Consider the following 11,678-nt stretch of genomic DNA (forward strand, 5'->3'; position numbering starts at 1 on the left):
GCGGCGGGAGCCGCGCTTCCTCGCGGGAATGCGGCGCTCGGGTGAGGCGCCGCCGGTGCCCGTGTCCGCCGGCCGCGGGGCGGGGAGCGGGTCCCGCGGGAGCCCACAGCTCCCGCTTCCCTGCCCTGCCGCGCCGGGAGCCGGGCAGAGCCGCCGGCTCGTGCCGCGTGTCCCTCTCCTCCGCTTCCCTGCCCTCTCCTGCCGCTCCCTGCGCGAGCAGCTTCGATCCCCGCTCCATTCCGCCTGTTCTGTCTAAAGTGCGCCGCTCGCCTGCCTTGCCGGCTGCTTCGCGGGAGCAGGGTTCTCCTTAACAAAAAGTTCAGCGGCCTGTCTCTAAATAGAGCCTCGCTTATCAACCAGGCGATTAAGCGTAGAACTTAATATTCCCTGGAAGGGGCTCAGGGCTGGCGCTGGGCAGCGGTCGATGCTCCCAACGCGGTGCTCGCCGCTGTTCCCGGGAAGCGGATTCCCCCTTGGGCCGCCTCGGCCCTTGGGACAAGTGGCCAGTGCTGCCGCCTTGCCCTCCAAGCGCCACCCTATGGAGCAGGGATGGGGATTGCTCCCCTGCTAGAGCCCTTGCCCAAGGGGCAGCCCTCGGGGTGCCTCTGAGCCGCTTCTGTGCAGCGTGGGGCCTGCATCCCAGGGGCTTGCCTCACCTCCCGCCACCCTCTCCTTTCGCGTAGGCGACTGCCAGCCGCCGACGCACTGCCGCATCCAGAAGTGCACCACGGACTTCGTGGCCCTGACGTCGCAGCTCAGCCCCGCGCTCGATGGCTTCGACGTGGAGTTCTGCAAGGCGCTGCGTGCCTACGCCGCCTGCACGTACCGCAACTCCAAGGTGTGCCGCGGCAACCTCGTCTACCACTCGGCCGTGCTGGGCATCAGCGACCTCATGAGCCAGCGGAACTGCTCCAAGGACGGGCCCACCTCGGCCACGCACCCCGCGGCCACGCACGAGCCCTGCCACTACGGCGCCCGCGCCGCCGAGCCGCCCGCCTACCTGTTCTGCGGCCTCTTCGGCGACCCCCACCTCAGGACGTTCGGGGACCACTTCCAGACGTGCAAGGTGGAAGGGGCCTGGCCTCTCATAGACAATAACTACCTGTCGGTGCAAGTGACGAACGTGCCCGTGGTGCCGGGATCCAGCGCCACTGCGACAAATAAGGTACGGGCCGCGCTCGAGCCGGAGGGGTGGCAGCCCGGGGCGCTGCTAATGGGGAAGGGCTGCAAGAGACCCGGAGTGTTTGAGGCTGTGGATTTCAGAAAGTGCGGGTGCTGGGCTTGTATTCTGTGAATTTGCTCTTTTGCTGGTTTCACAGAGTGGCTGAGGTTGGCAGGGACCCCTGGAGATCACCTAGTCCAACCCCCTGCTCCAGCAGGGACACCCAGAGCACGGGGCACAGGGCGGCATCCAAGCGGGTTTGGAAGAGATCTCCAGAGAAGGAGACTCCACAGTCTCCCTGGGCAGCCTGTGCCAAGGGCTCTGGCACCCTCACAGGAAAAAAGTTCACCCTCAAAACACCTCTTCCTCCCACCCTGAAATATCACCACAAAAACACCTAAGAAAACTAAGCTGATGCCTTAAAACAAGCACCAGCTTCAGCATTTGTGGCTGCCCCTTCACTAAGCAGAAATCCTAGGGTCAGAGCAAGGCAAGAGTGAGCATCACTGCTTTCCATAAGTTGTACATCCCCGACAGCTGAAAGCAGAAGCAAAAATGTGGACAGAGTGGTGTGACAAAGGTGCCAGGCGCTGGAGGTTCAGACGAGAGGCCAGAAGGAGAGTTGCAGAGAGCTGAGAGGGGGGACCCACTGGTGCCACGTGGCTGCTGGAGGGCCCCATTGCCCTGGCTCCACGAAGGAAGCAGCATCCTGAAAGCCCTGCTGCCCGCGTGGGCCCACGTGCAGGCGGGCACAGCTGTGGGGTGCTCTCTGCCCCAGCGCTGCAAGTGCCACGTGAGAAATTAACACTCTGTTACTGACAGCATGTGCCCTTTCTTTCAGAAGAGTACCTAGCTCTTTATGCCAAAGGCAGGCAGTCCTTACAGGAGGAAAATGCACAAGGAATCAAGCCCCGTTGGGCAACGGGGCAGTCTTCCCAGACCATCAGCATGGGGAAATTCTCACTCTTTTGCTATGCATGGGGTGGGTTACAGCCTGCACAGCTACCACAGAGGTTGCTGTGCTGCTGGAGGGAGTATAAAATGAAGGAATGAAGCTATCCTATCTCGTGTCCAAGTTTTGCAAAAGAGACTTGAGTCTCTTGAGACATTTGCTCCAGTGGCTTCTTTCTTTTCCCTCCCAAGACACTTATAGATGGGGAGCAAGAGAAAGCTGCGCTGCATAATGTCAGAAAGGCTTTACCCTTGTTTTGCTGATGTCTTTAGTGCTCTGCTCCTGAGAGTCCCAGAGGAAATGCGGAGGGTCTTTCTGTGCTCGGGTCGCAGGGTGGCCAGGCCAGGGTGGTGGGAGTAGATAGGTGGTCCTGTCTTTGACTATGTTTTAAAAACACAGTTGCATGTCATGGGGGAGAATGTCTTCTGGGACCACAGGGATTTGAGGATGTAAATGTCTGTGCGTACTGGAGGGGAAAAGTCTGTTTTTAGAAGAGTTGCTTTGTGTTTATTTCTAATCCCAATGCATCTGCTTCTCGAGTTCTTTGTTTTCCTCTCTGCCCTTCTGCAAACAGCAGTAATATATTTTCACTTCTGCAGTACTGGTACTGGGTTTGACATCGCTGCAGTTGCACGAGCAGAGTTAAGTGTGCAGGAGCTCTTAAGTGAAATAAGGCATAAGCTCGAAGATGTTAGAAATCCCCAGCACCACTGTCAGTTAAATGCACACAATACTTGACTGTTTTCTTTCCTGGCAGATAATCAAACTTTTATCAGCACGCCTCTTTGTGGGAAATGAAGGTTGTGTTTTGCATGCACAAGTAACTTTTCAAGATAAATTTCAATATCTCTAATGCATCCTTTTGATTTCTTTATGGAGCAGGCTGCTATAAAGGGTACAGAAGAGGCCTGTTAAACTCCACTGCTGGACTGATGCATGTAACGTTTTCTGTTCTTTCCACACATCTTGGTTGTGATCCTGCTGCTGCATTTGCTTACGTTGTTTTGGGCGTAGGCCCAGCATATGGGAAGCTGAAGATATGGCTTAGAGACAGCAAGAAAACAATTTTGGTGCTTTTGCCTATCTAGACAGTGTTTTTCCTAACTTGAAGCGGGCAAGTAAGCAACCTGCCTTCTCAGTAAGAAAACTTCTCAGAACTTTATCATCTCTTGTCTTGCTGTTTTTGTTTTTTTTTTTCATTGCAGATGTTTTAAGTAGTTGTTTAATTTCAATGGGAAATGAGTTTGAGTTGCGGAGAAGCAAATATTAAATTGCAGGCTATCCTTCTTTTGCCTCAATAAAAGTAATGACCCAATAAAAGTAACGACAAAAGATGTGGCAGCTTTAAATTATTTTTAACGCCCCCTTTCAGGGGAAGTGATTGAAGGAGGGACAGGAGCAGAACAGTGAATCTTTGCCCCTCCTGCAGCGATCCAGCCTCCCCGGGCTTCTGAACTGGATCTTTTGGGGCCTTATTGGCCTTGTGGGTGGTTCTTACCTTCAAATTTGCCCCGCTTTGCTGGTGTTTGGGGTGACCTCTGAGGGAGTCAACAGTGAAGGAAGGTTTATGTGTAAAGTGACTTCTTGCTGCAAACCCGTGTGGCTTGAGGAGCCCCAGCAATCTCAGGGCTTTCCGCCAGGTTTGTAGAGGACCAGAGACCGTCAGGTGACGTTTGACAAGAAAGTGAGGAATACAAGAGTGCTTTTCTGCTTTCACTGCACAGCTGGCAGGAAAGAACGGGAAGCAGGAAAACTCTTCCTCCAGTCCCTTAATTGGGAAGGTATGTCCTGCCGTGGGAGACGTGTGTGCGTTCGGAGCAGGCTCCGGGCGGTTTGTTTGTAGGTGTTTTGCATGTTTGCGATGCTGATAGTCAGGACATCTGTTTCTTCAGAGGGAACAGAGCGATTGTGCATTCTGTGGTCTAGTTGAAACTTGCAGCACCGCTTTCTTCTGAGCCTGTTTGATCTGCTCGTGCCCCTTGGCATCGGATCCCAGGGCCTTTGGGATGGGGAAGGAAGGATCGCCAGGGTGCTGGGAAACACGTTTTTGGAGTGAGCCACTGGCCTTGCTGTGTCTGCCTGGTGCAGCTGTGCAAGGAGAGCTCCCCAGGCCCGGGAGCTCCGTGGGATAAGCAGCTTTTTCCAGGGAGTTGGAGGAGTGGGTGGGAGGGATATGATGTACTGCCCTGAATCAAGTTTTTCTTCTCTTGTTTTGTTGTGGGCTTTGTTCGGAGGGGAACAAATCCTGGTTGTCCATGACAGGTGCTCTCTCTGTCTCTGTAGCAGTTATCCCAGAGTAGCAAATGAGGCAGAGGTGCCTGCATTTCCCTAAGGAAAACTTCCCTCCTTGTTCACAGCGCTTAGAAACGGGGAAGGGGCTCTTCCCATGCAGGTGTTTCATTGCAGATGGCTTGAGGATGAGGCATGGAGAACGGGCACAGGAGGGCAGGGAAAGGAAAACAAGAAAAGGAAAACAAGCAGAAAATGCATAGCTTTTACTGTGGTAGGTTTGCTGGGCATAAAGCCTTGGATCTGGGAACAGGCTGCATTAGCAGTGTAATGAAACAGTGGGTAAGTGCTCTTTCTCCTAAAGTCAAAACACTTAGGTATCTCTTGCAGTCTCATTTCTATTTTTGCAAGAGGAAATCATTGGAGCGAACACCCTGTACTTATTCTCCTTTAAATAATTCATATTAAAACAGTTGTCTTCCAGTTACTGTTCAGTCAGGCTTCTGAGTGGGAGCATCAGATCGCTGACCACGTGTGATTAATTTTCTCATCCTCACAGACTTCCTGCCCGAGATCAGGACGAACTGCAGCTTTTTTTCCCCCGAGGAGGCACGTGCTGCCTCGTTGCTGAGGGCCTGCAGCCAAAGGCCACCTCGCTCGTGAGGTGGAGCAGATGACACGGCTCAGGAGCCAGAGTTTGGGGTTTGTGTTTGGAGAGCCAAGAACATGGCAAGCAGAAAGGGACAGCGCAGGGTCCTTCAGCCCGTGCATGTTGGTCTGTGCATGGACAGGGAGTGGGGCACAAACTGGCTGGGCAGGTAGCTGCGAGCGGCGTGGAAATGCAGGTGCCCCAGCACTTTGTGTGTGTTTGGGGTGTTTCTGAAAGGCTGAGGTTTACCAGGGTGCTCAAGAGAAGGCCTAAGGGCTCACAAACCGCCCAGGTGAGGTGACCTGGGTTGTCTCTCCAGACAGCTCATCCTTGAACCTCTTCTGTGAGCAGTGTTTGACCCAGAGATACCTCCTCTTGTGATTATCTTGGCACCTCTTCAGCTTATTCGGACACTAAAATCCACCTCTGATGGTGTGTTCTATCTATTTAATCTGTGTCTTTTGGGTTTTCATTACTTGTCATCATGAAAGAAATGAGAGTTGGAGAAATACTGTGGTTATGAAAGAACCAAGCGTGGTCAGGGACTAACCAGGAGCTGAAACAGGGCCTCTGCTCAGGGCCAACTGGTGCCTGGTTCCGAGCGTGCTGAAAACGAGCAGGAAAGGACCCTGGGCACCGTCTGCGCTGGAGGCAGGAGGGGACCCGTCTCGGATGCAGCCCCGCTCTGTGTCCTCGCCCTCTCCTGCTCCCTCAGGAAAGCCCGTTCAGTTCCACCACGGAGCCGCCCTCATCACCAACGCGCTGCGTCGCGTTGGATGCGCTCCTAGGAACAGCAGGACCCACAGCAAAGTGACCACCGTCTTCCTGGGCCCAGGTGACTTTCTGGCTTTGGGGGCTCGCTGGGTTCGTCCACATGGAGATGGACATCCAGGGGCTCCCTCACGGAGCGGGAGCAGCGCGCGCAGCCTCGGCACCCTCTGTGCGAGCAGCTCCGTAGCCCTGCGGGTCTTGGGGCATGAGGAGGGAGAAGCAAGAAGTGGATGGAGATGGCGGGTTTTCCTCAGACGTGGGAATGTGAGTTCAGTGTTAATGCTGGGCACTGAAACAGGCTCTATCTGCCTGTTGTTATACACACGGTGCCAGCTCGCTGCAGGGTGGGAGAGCCCTGCTCCTCCTCACGTTGTCCACCAGGAAGATGAAGGAGGAATATCTAAGCTGCTGTCCCATTGACTTAGGGACATGTGACTGATCAAGTTCTGGGAAGTATTGAAGTTAATTTTAGATGCCAGATGTTTCTAGAGGGTGTCTTTTTTTCCAAATAAATGGTGACCTTCTCAGCCATGTCGGAGTGACACTTTCCTGACTGATGTGGGGTTTCTTTTTGGAAGCCTTCTGTTGAATTCCTTCTTTCAGCCCGACTTCCTCTTGCTTCCCTGTTGTGCGTGGGATCCCCACGCCTTCCCTTCCCCCTTGCTCCCCTGACATGGAGCTCGGAGAAAGGGGGGATATTTCTGCAGTGACCAGTGGGGCTGCTGTTGGGCTCTGTAAGCTCGACCCCAGCAGCATCACTGAGATGGTCTCCTCTAAATCCCTTTTTTCCTCCAAACTGCTGCTTCCCTGAACCCTTTCCAACATCCCCCAAAGGAGCAAAACGCCTCTCGAGCCTGTGCCTGAGCTAGAGAGCTTCTGTTCCATCAGCAAGGAGCCACTGAGAAAGCCTTGGCCTTGTGGGCCGAGCCCGTCGGGATGGGGATCACGCGTCCGCACGTGGGTTCCTCGGGGAAGAGGTCCTGCCTCGCGTGGGCTGCGTGGAGCCTGTCGGGATGGGGATCACGTGTCCACATGCGGGTTCCTCAGGGAAGAGGTCCTGCCTCGCGTGGGTTGCGCTGCTCTCCCGTGACCGCAGCATTTGGAGCCATCTCCTGCTTTTGTCTCATCCAAAAGAGCTGCTGTGTGTGTGAAGAAGAGCTGCTGTGTCATGTGGCTTTGAATGAGGCTGAGTGAGTCCCCGTTTTCAAATGGGTCCTTACGGTTTTCTGTTACTAAATCTCTCCTGCACCCCTCAGCGTTGCTTTGTTATCCAGGGTGTGCTCTGGATGGTGCTTGGTGTCCAAGATAAACCTTCCTGCTTCCCACCTGCTGCAGGTCTCAGAGAAGGGAAGCTTTGAGTTGCTAAATGCTCGCGTGGAGCCCTTGCTGGATCAGTGTTCCCAGCCTCTCCAAGGAGCTTCCCTTGTGGCGTGCCCGGTGGTGGCCGCAGCCTCTGCAGGCGGGAGTTGTGCTCTGACAGGCTGGGAACGGCGATGGGGAGGGATGGGGGGCTCTGTGAGTATTGGTGGCGCCGTGGGTCTTCAGTGGGGCTGTGGTAGGGTCTGTGTGAGCGTGGGCTGGGGAGCTGTCCCGCTGAAATAGCGGGTGAAACGGGGCAAGGTCAAAAACTTCCCGAAACTCAGTCTGAAGCCTGGCCTAATGCTAGGCTGGCTTGTCCCCCGCTCTCTCCTCAGGCTTCCCAGTGCTGCTTGCAGGAGGTGCAGAAGATCTGGGTGCTTGAGGGGGTGTTGCTAGGTACAGGAGCTTGGCTCTTGGGGCTGCGGCTGGGCTTCAAGGAGAGAAATACTGAACATGAGTGAGCAGGGACGAGTGGCTTGGGTGCAGAGGGGAAAGGAAGGTTCAAGAAGGGCGGTGATGCTCACAGCAGCCCGGTGCATCACTGACATGTATGTTCAAAATCGGGTTTGTTTATGAAACTTAGGGCTTCCCCTTCTCTCCTGCTCTCTTCCCCTGCTTGCTCCCTCCTTCCCGCAGTTCCACGAAGAGGGAAAGGGAAGCAGAAGCAGGGACAGATGAAATGCTGGGATAGGATCACAAGGTCCTGTAAGAAGAAAACCATAATCACAAACTTTATATTAAAGCAGAGAAAGGCTTTCAGAGTGTATTGGGGGAAACTGTGCGTATTCTCTATGGCTGAAACCATATAGAACCTCTCTGCAGGCTTACTTTATTTTTAGTGATCTTAATGTACCTGAGGCTTTTGTAGTGTGGATTCATGCATCCTTGGGCAGAGGCTTGCCCTGGTCCTCAGTGCAGCAGCTCCAGAGCTGCGTGTGCCCAGAGCCTCGGGCCTGATAACTTCAAAAACTTAAGACTCTTCCTACATCCGAAGGCCCAAGCATTGGGATTTCTCTTTTCCGAGGTGTAGAAAGGGCAGCTGTAACGTCTGGTCTATAAACAGTGGCACATGAGGAGCTGTGTCTTACAGCCCAGCCAGAGCATAGAAAGTGTTGCACGTGCGTGCACACGTACAGCTCCTGCTGTGCTCCTTTGGAGCGGGACATAGTGGCAAAGGGACCTTGAAATCTTGGGAGGAGAGAAAGGTCTGCGGGGAAAGTCGCTTCATCAGCCTGTGCGACGAGCCAGCCAGCCCGGGGTGGCACCGCGGGAGGAACCCGTGTCCCACATGGAGCGGCACCAGGCGCCGCGGGAGGCACCCGCATCCCGCACGGAGCCCTGTGACCCCAGGGGCTCTGCGGAGAGAACCAGCGCCGGGAGAGGGCCCTGCACGTCCCGCAGGGCTCCGGGGCCGCCTCTCCGCGTTGCCGGCCGTACCCTGCGGAGCGCCGCGGTCCCTGCAGCAAGAGGGGCCCTGGAACGGACTGGAGGGAAAAGTCCTCGCGCCCTGTCCGGGGGTTGGGCACAGACCTTCCGGCTGCAAGTTGAGCGGATCGCTGAGCACAGCTGGTCTCAAGCTAGCCGTATGACTGATTAAAGCAAAGAAAAACGGTTGGAAAATTCCAGTCAGCACCAGTGGGAACATATGGAATTCAAATAGCAAGTACTCCGTGTGTGTGTGTGTGAATGTGAGAGAGGGAGATGGTCAGAGCGCGGACTGAGCGGGACAGACCGGACCCTGGAAGGGAGTGCAGTGATTTTCAGTGCATGGCCGCTGTGCGGAGCAGTGCTCCGGGTGGGAGCGGGAGGAAGAGGCGATGGGAGGAAGGCCCCTGCCCTCCCCGGCTGCTGTGGCGAGGGGAGGCGTGCGCGGGGACGGCTCCCATTCGGGCTCCCTGCAGCCCGGCTGTTTGTTTAACCTCCAGCTCCTATTTCAAAGCGGAGGGGTAAGAAACCAAAGCTGTTGTGCAGAAGTGTGCTGGTTAACTGGAGTTAAAACGCGGGAAGCTGCCCTAAATTGTAAGGAAAGCGCTAATGTTGGTTAGAAAACAACTTTGAACTGTGTTTTGGAGTACGCTGAATGTTATAGCAATGCACTTAAATGATAGTCTTTAACTAGATTGGATGCATTCAGTCAGTCAAGGGTGAAAATAATAATTAAAATCCCTATTTCTAGTGCCAAATACCCTCTGACCTTTTCAAGAATTTACTGTTTCCTCCTCTCCGAGGAAAAGCAGCAGCATCTCTGTTTCTAATGTTCCTGTTGTCCCCTCAGTACGCACTTATATTTTTGGCAAGCCACCAGACATGTGCCAGCCCTGCCAAAAAGCCTCATCATCTCCTCCGAGTAGGACCGAGGGCCTGCTGTTTCTGCTGTGGCTTGTTGAGCCGAGGCGAAGCTTGAAGGAGCGGCTCACGAGCGGCGCTTGGAGTGCGCTGCCCTTCCGAGGCAACGGCCTCCCCTTCGGCCCCGCTGCGCCTTCCCTGGCGGCCGTGGCCTGGGAGCGTCAGAGCTCCCCGTTCCCAGCGCTAATCCGGGAGCTCCCACCACTTACCTGACTAGTTGTTTTTCATGGTGCTACATCTTAGAGTCACAGAGTCACGGAATGGTTAAGATTGGAAGGGACCTTTAGGGATCATCTAGTCTAAGCCCCTGCACATACAACGTCACCTGCGCACAAGGCACAGGGCTGCATTCAGGTGGGTTTGCAAGATCCCCAGAGAAGGAGACTCCACAACCTCCCTGGGCAGCCTGTGCCAGGGCTCTGGCATGCTTATTGTCAAGAAAAGTTTCCTTAAGTGGAACTTTTGGTGTCTCAGCCTGTGGCCGTTTCCTCTAGTCCTATCCCTGCCCACCACAGAGAAGAGGCCGCCCCCTCCTCCTCACTGCCTCCCTTGAGGTGTTTATAGACACTGATCAGGTCCCCCCTCAGCCTTCTCTTCTCCAGGCTGAACAGCCCACCCGGGTTCTCCAGCCTCTCCGTGCGCTCCTGCGGGCTGTTCCCTGCGGCCGCGCGCGTCGCCGCTTTAGCAGCGCCCCAGCTCCTGGCCCCGTTTCTGCAGCACGAAGCCCTCCGCAAGGGCCGCTCTCGGGGGCAAGGAGAGTCCTGGGAGTCAGGGAAAGGGAATCCTGCAGCCCTTGCCTGCGGCTCCGCACGGGCTCGTTCCGCACCTCGGCCCCAGCCGGGTGGGAATTGTTTGGCACGTACACGGCGCTGCCACTGTGGGAGGCTTTCCAGCGCCTAAAGAAGCCATGGGGCAGGAGGGAGCTGTGGTGCTTGATTAAATATACAGCCTTTTCCTTTCCTGACCTCGCTGCAGCTGCCACACGCTAATAGCCTTGCTTCCTGGCCAGGTTCCCAGCACAATTCCCATCTGGTAGAACGCCGCTTTCTGAGCGCCTGTGTGGACTGCACACTGAGTGGGGACAAGCGTCGAGCTCTGTGCTTAGAGGGCAGGCCCAGGTGCTCGCAGCAGCAGAATGGGAAAGGGAGGGAAATGCTTCTTCCTTTCCCCGCTGTCAACTACTGTTTTCTCCCCTCCTGCCCCCTGCCAGATAACTATCATCTTCAAGTCGTACCAGGACTGCACGGAGCAGAAGGTGTACCAGGCCGTGACTGACGACTTGCCCGCGGCCTTCGTGGACGGCACGACGAGCGGGGGCGACGGCGGCACCAAGAGCCTGCGGATCGTGGAGAGAGCGAGCGGCAAGTCGGTGGAGATGCACGCGCGGTACATGGGCACCACGGTGTTCGTGCGGCAGCTGGGCCGCTACCTCACGCTGGCCATCCGCATGCCGCGGGAGCTGGCCATGGCCTTCGAGGAGAGCCAGGACCTGCAGCTCTGCGTGAACGGCTGCCCGTCGGGCGAGCGCATCGACGCGGGCGGCCGCCTGNTCTCCCGGGAGAGCGCGCCGCGGTCGGGCTCCACGCCCGAGTCGGTGCTGCGGCGCCGGCCGGAGCCCGGCGGCCTCCTCAGGGCCATGTCTGCGCCGCGCGCGCCCGCGCCGCCTACACGCTGGAGAGCGCCACGGCCGCCTGCCACGACAAGATGCGCGTCAAGGACATCTACTTCCACTCGTGCGTCTTCGACCTGCTCACCACGGGCGACGCCAACTTCACGGCGGCGGCGCAGAGCGCGCTGCGCGACGTGCAGGCGCTGCACCCGCGCCGCGAGCGCTGGCACATCTTCCCCAGCGGCGCCGCCGCGCCGCGGCCGCCCCGCGCCGCCCTCGCGCTCGCCGCCTTGCTCCTCCGCGCCCTCCTGTAGGCTTCCTTGCCTCTGTTCCTTCTGTCCTTAACAAAATTTTGAAATATATATTGTCATAATATATTGAGTAAAGATGAGTATATATGTATATACCATGTATATGAAGGGATGTTTTGTCCTGGGACGCCCACCAGATTGTACATACTGTGTTTCTGTTTCCATGTATGTTGGATGTAGTATTCTTTGTATCTGTTTGTTTTGCAGCTGGTGAAATGTTTTATAATGTCCCTCCATTGGGACCTGATAGAAAGCACTTTATTTTTTATATATTAAATATTTATGTGTGT

General features: G+C 55.8%; 1 protein-coding gene across 1 annotated transcript in view; it reads left to right on the plus strand.

Annotated features, from left to right (window-relative positions):
* The window catches only part of RGMB (repulsive guidance molecule BMP co-receptor b), a 17,600-nt gene extending 6,209 nt beyond the window's left edge, over nucleotides 1–11,391 (plus strand). The window contains exons 2-4 of the mRNA XM_026044100.1: nucleotides 684–1,165; nucleotides 10,679–11,062; nucleotides 11,101–11,391. Coding sequence (XP_025899885.1) covers nucleotides 684–1,165; nucleotides 10,679–11,062; nucleotides 11,101–11,391 — 1,157 coding nt within the window. The remainder of the gene's footprint in view (nucleotides 1–683; nucleotides 1,166–10,678; nucleotides 11,063–11,100) is intronic.
* The last annotated feature ends 287 nt before the right edge of the window (nucleotides 11,392–11,678 follow it).

Source organism: Nothoprocta perdicaria, unplaced genomic scaffold (genome assembly GCF_003342845.1).
Source record: "Nothoprocta perdicaria isolate Ctin4 unplaced genomic scaffold, notPer1 scaffold_35, whole genome shotgun sequence".
In the NCBI taxonomy this organism is placed as follows: domain Eukaryota; kingdom Metazoa; phylum Chordata; class Aves; order Tinamiformes; family Tinamidae; genus Nothoprocta; species Nothoprocta perdicaria.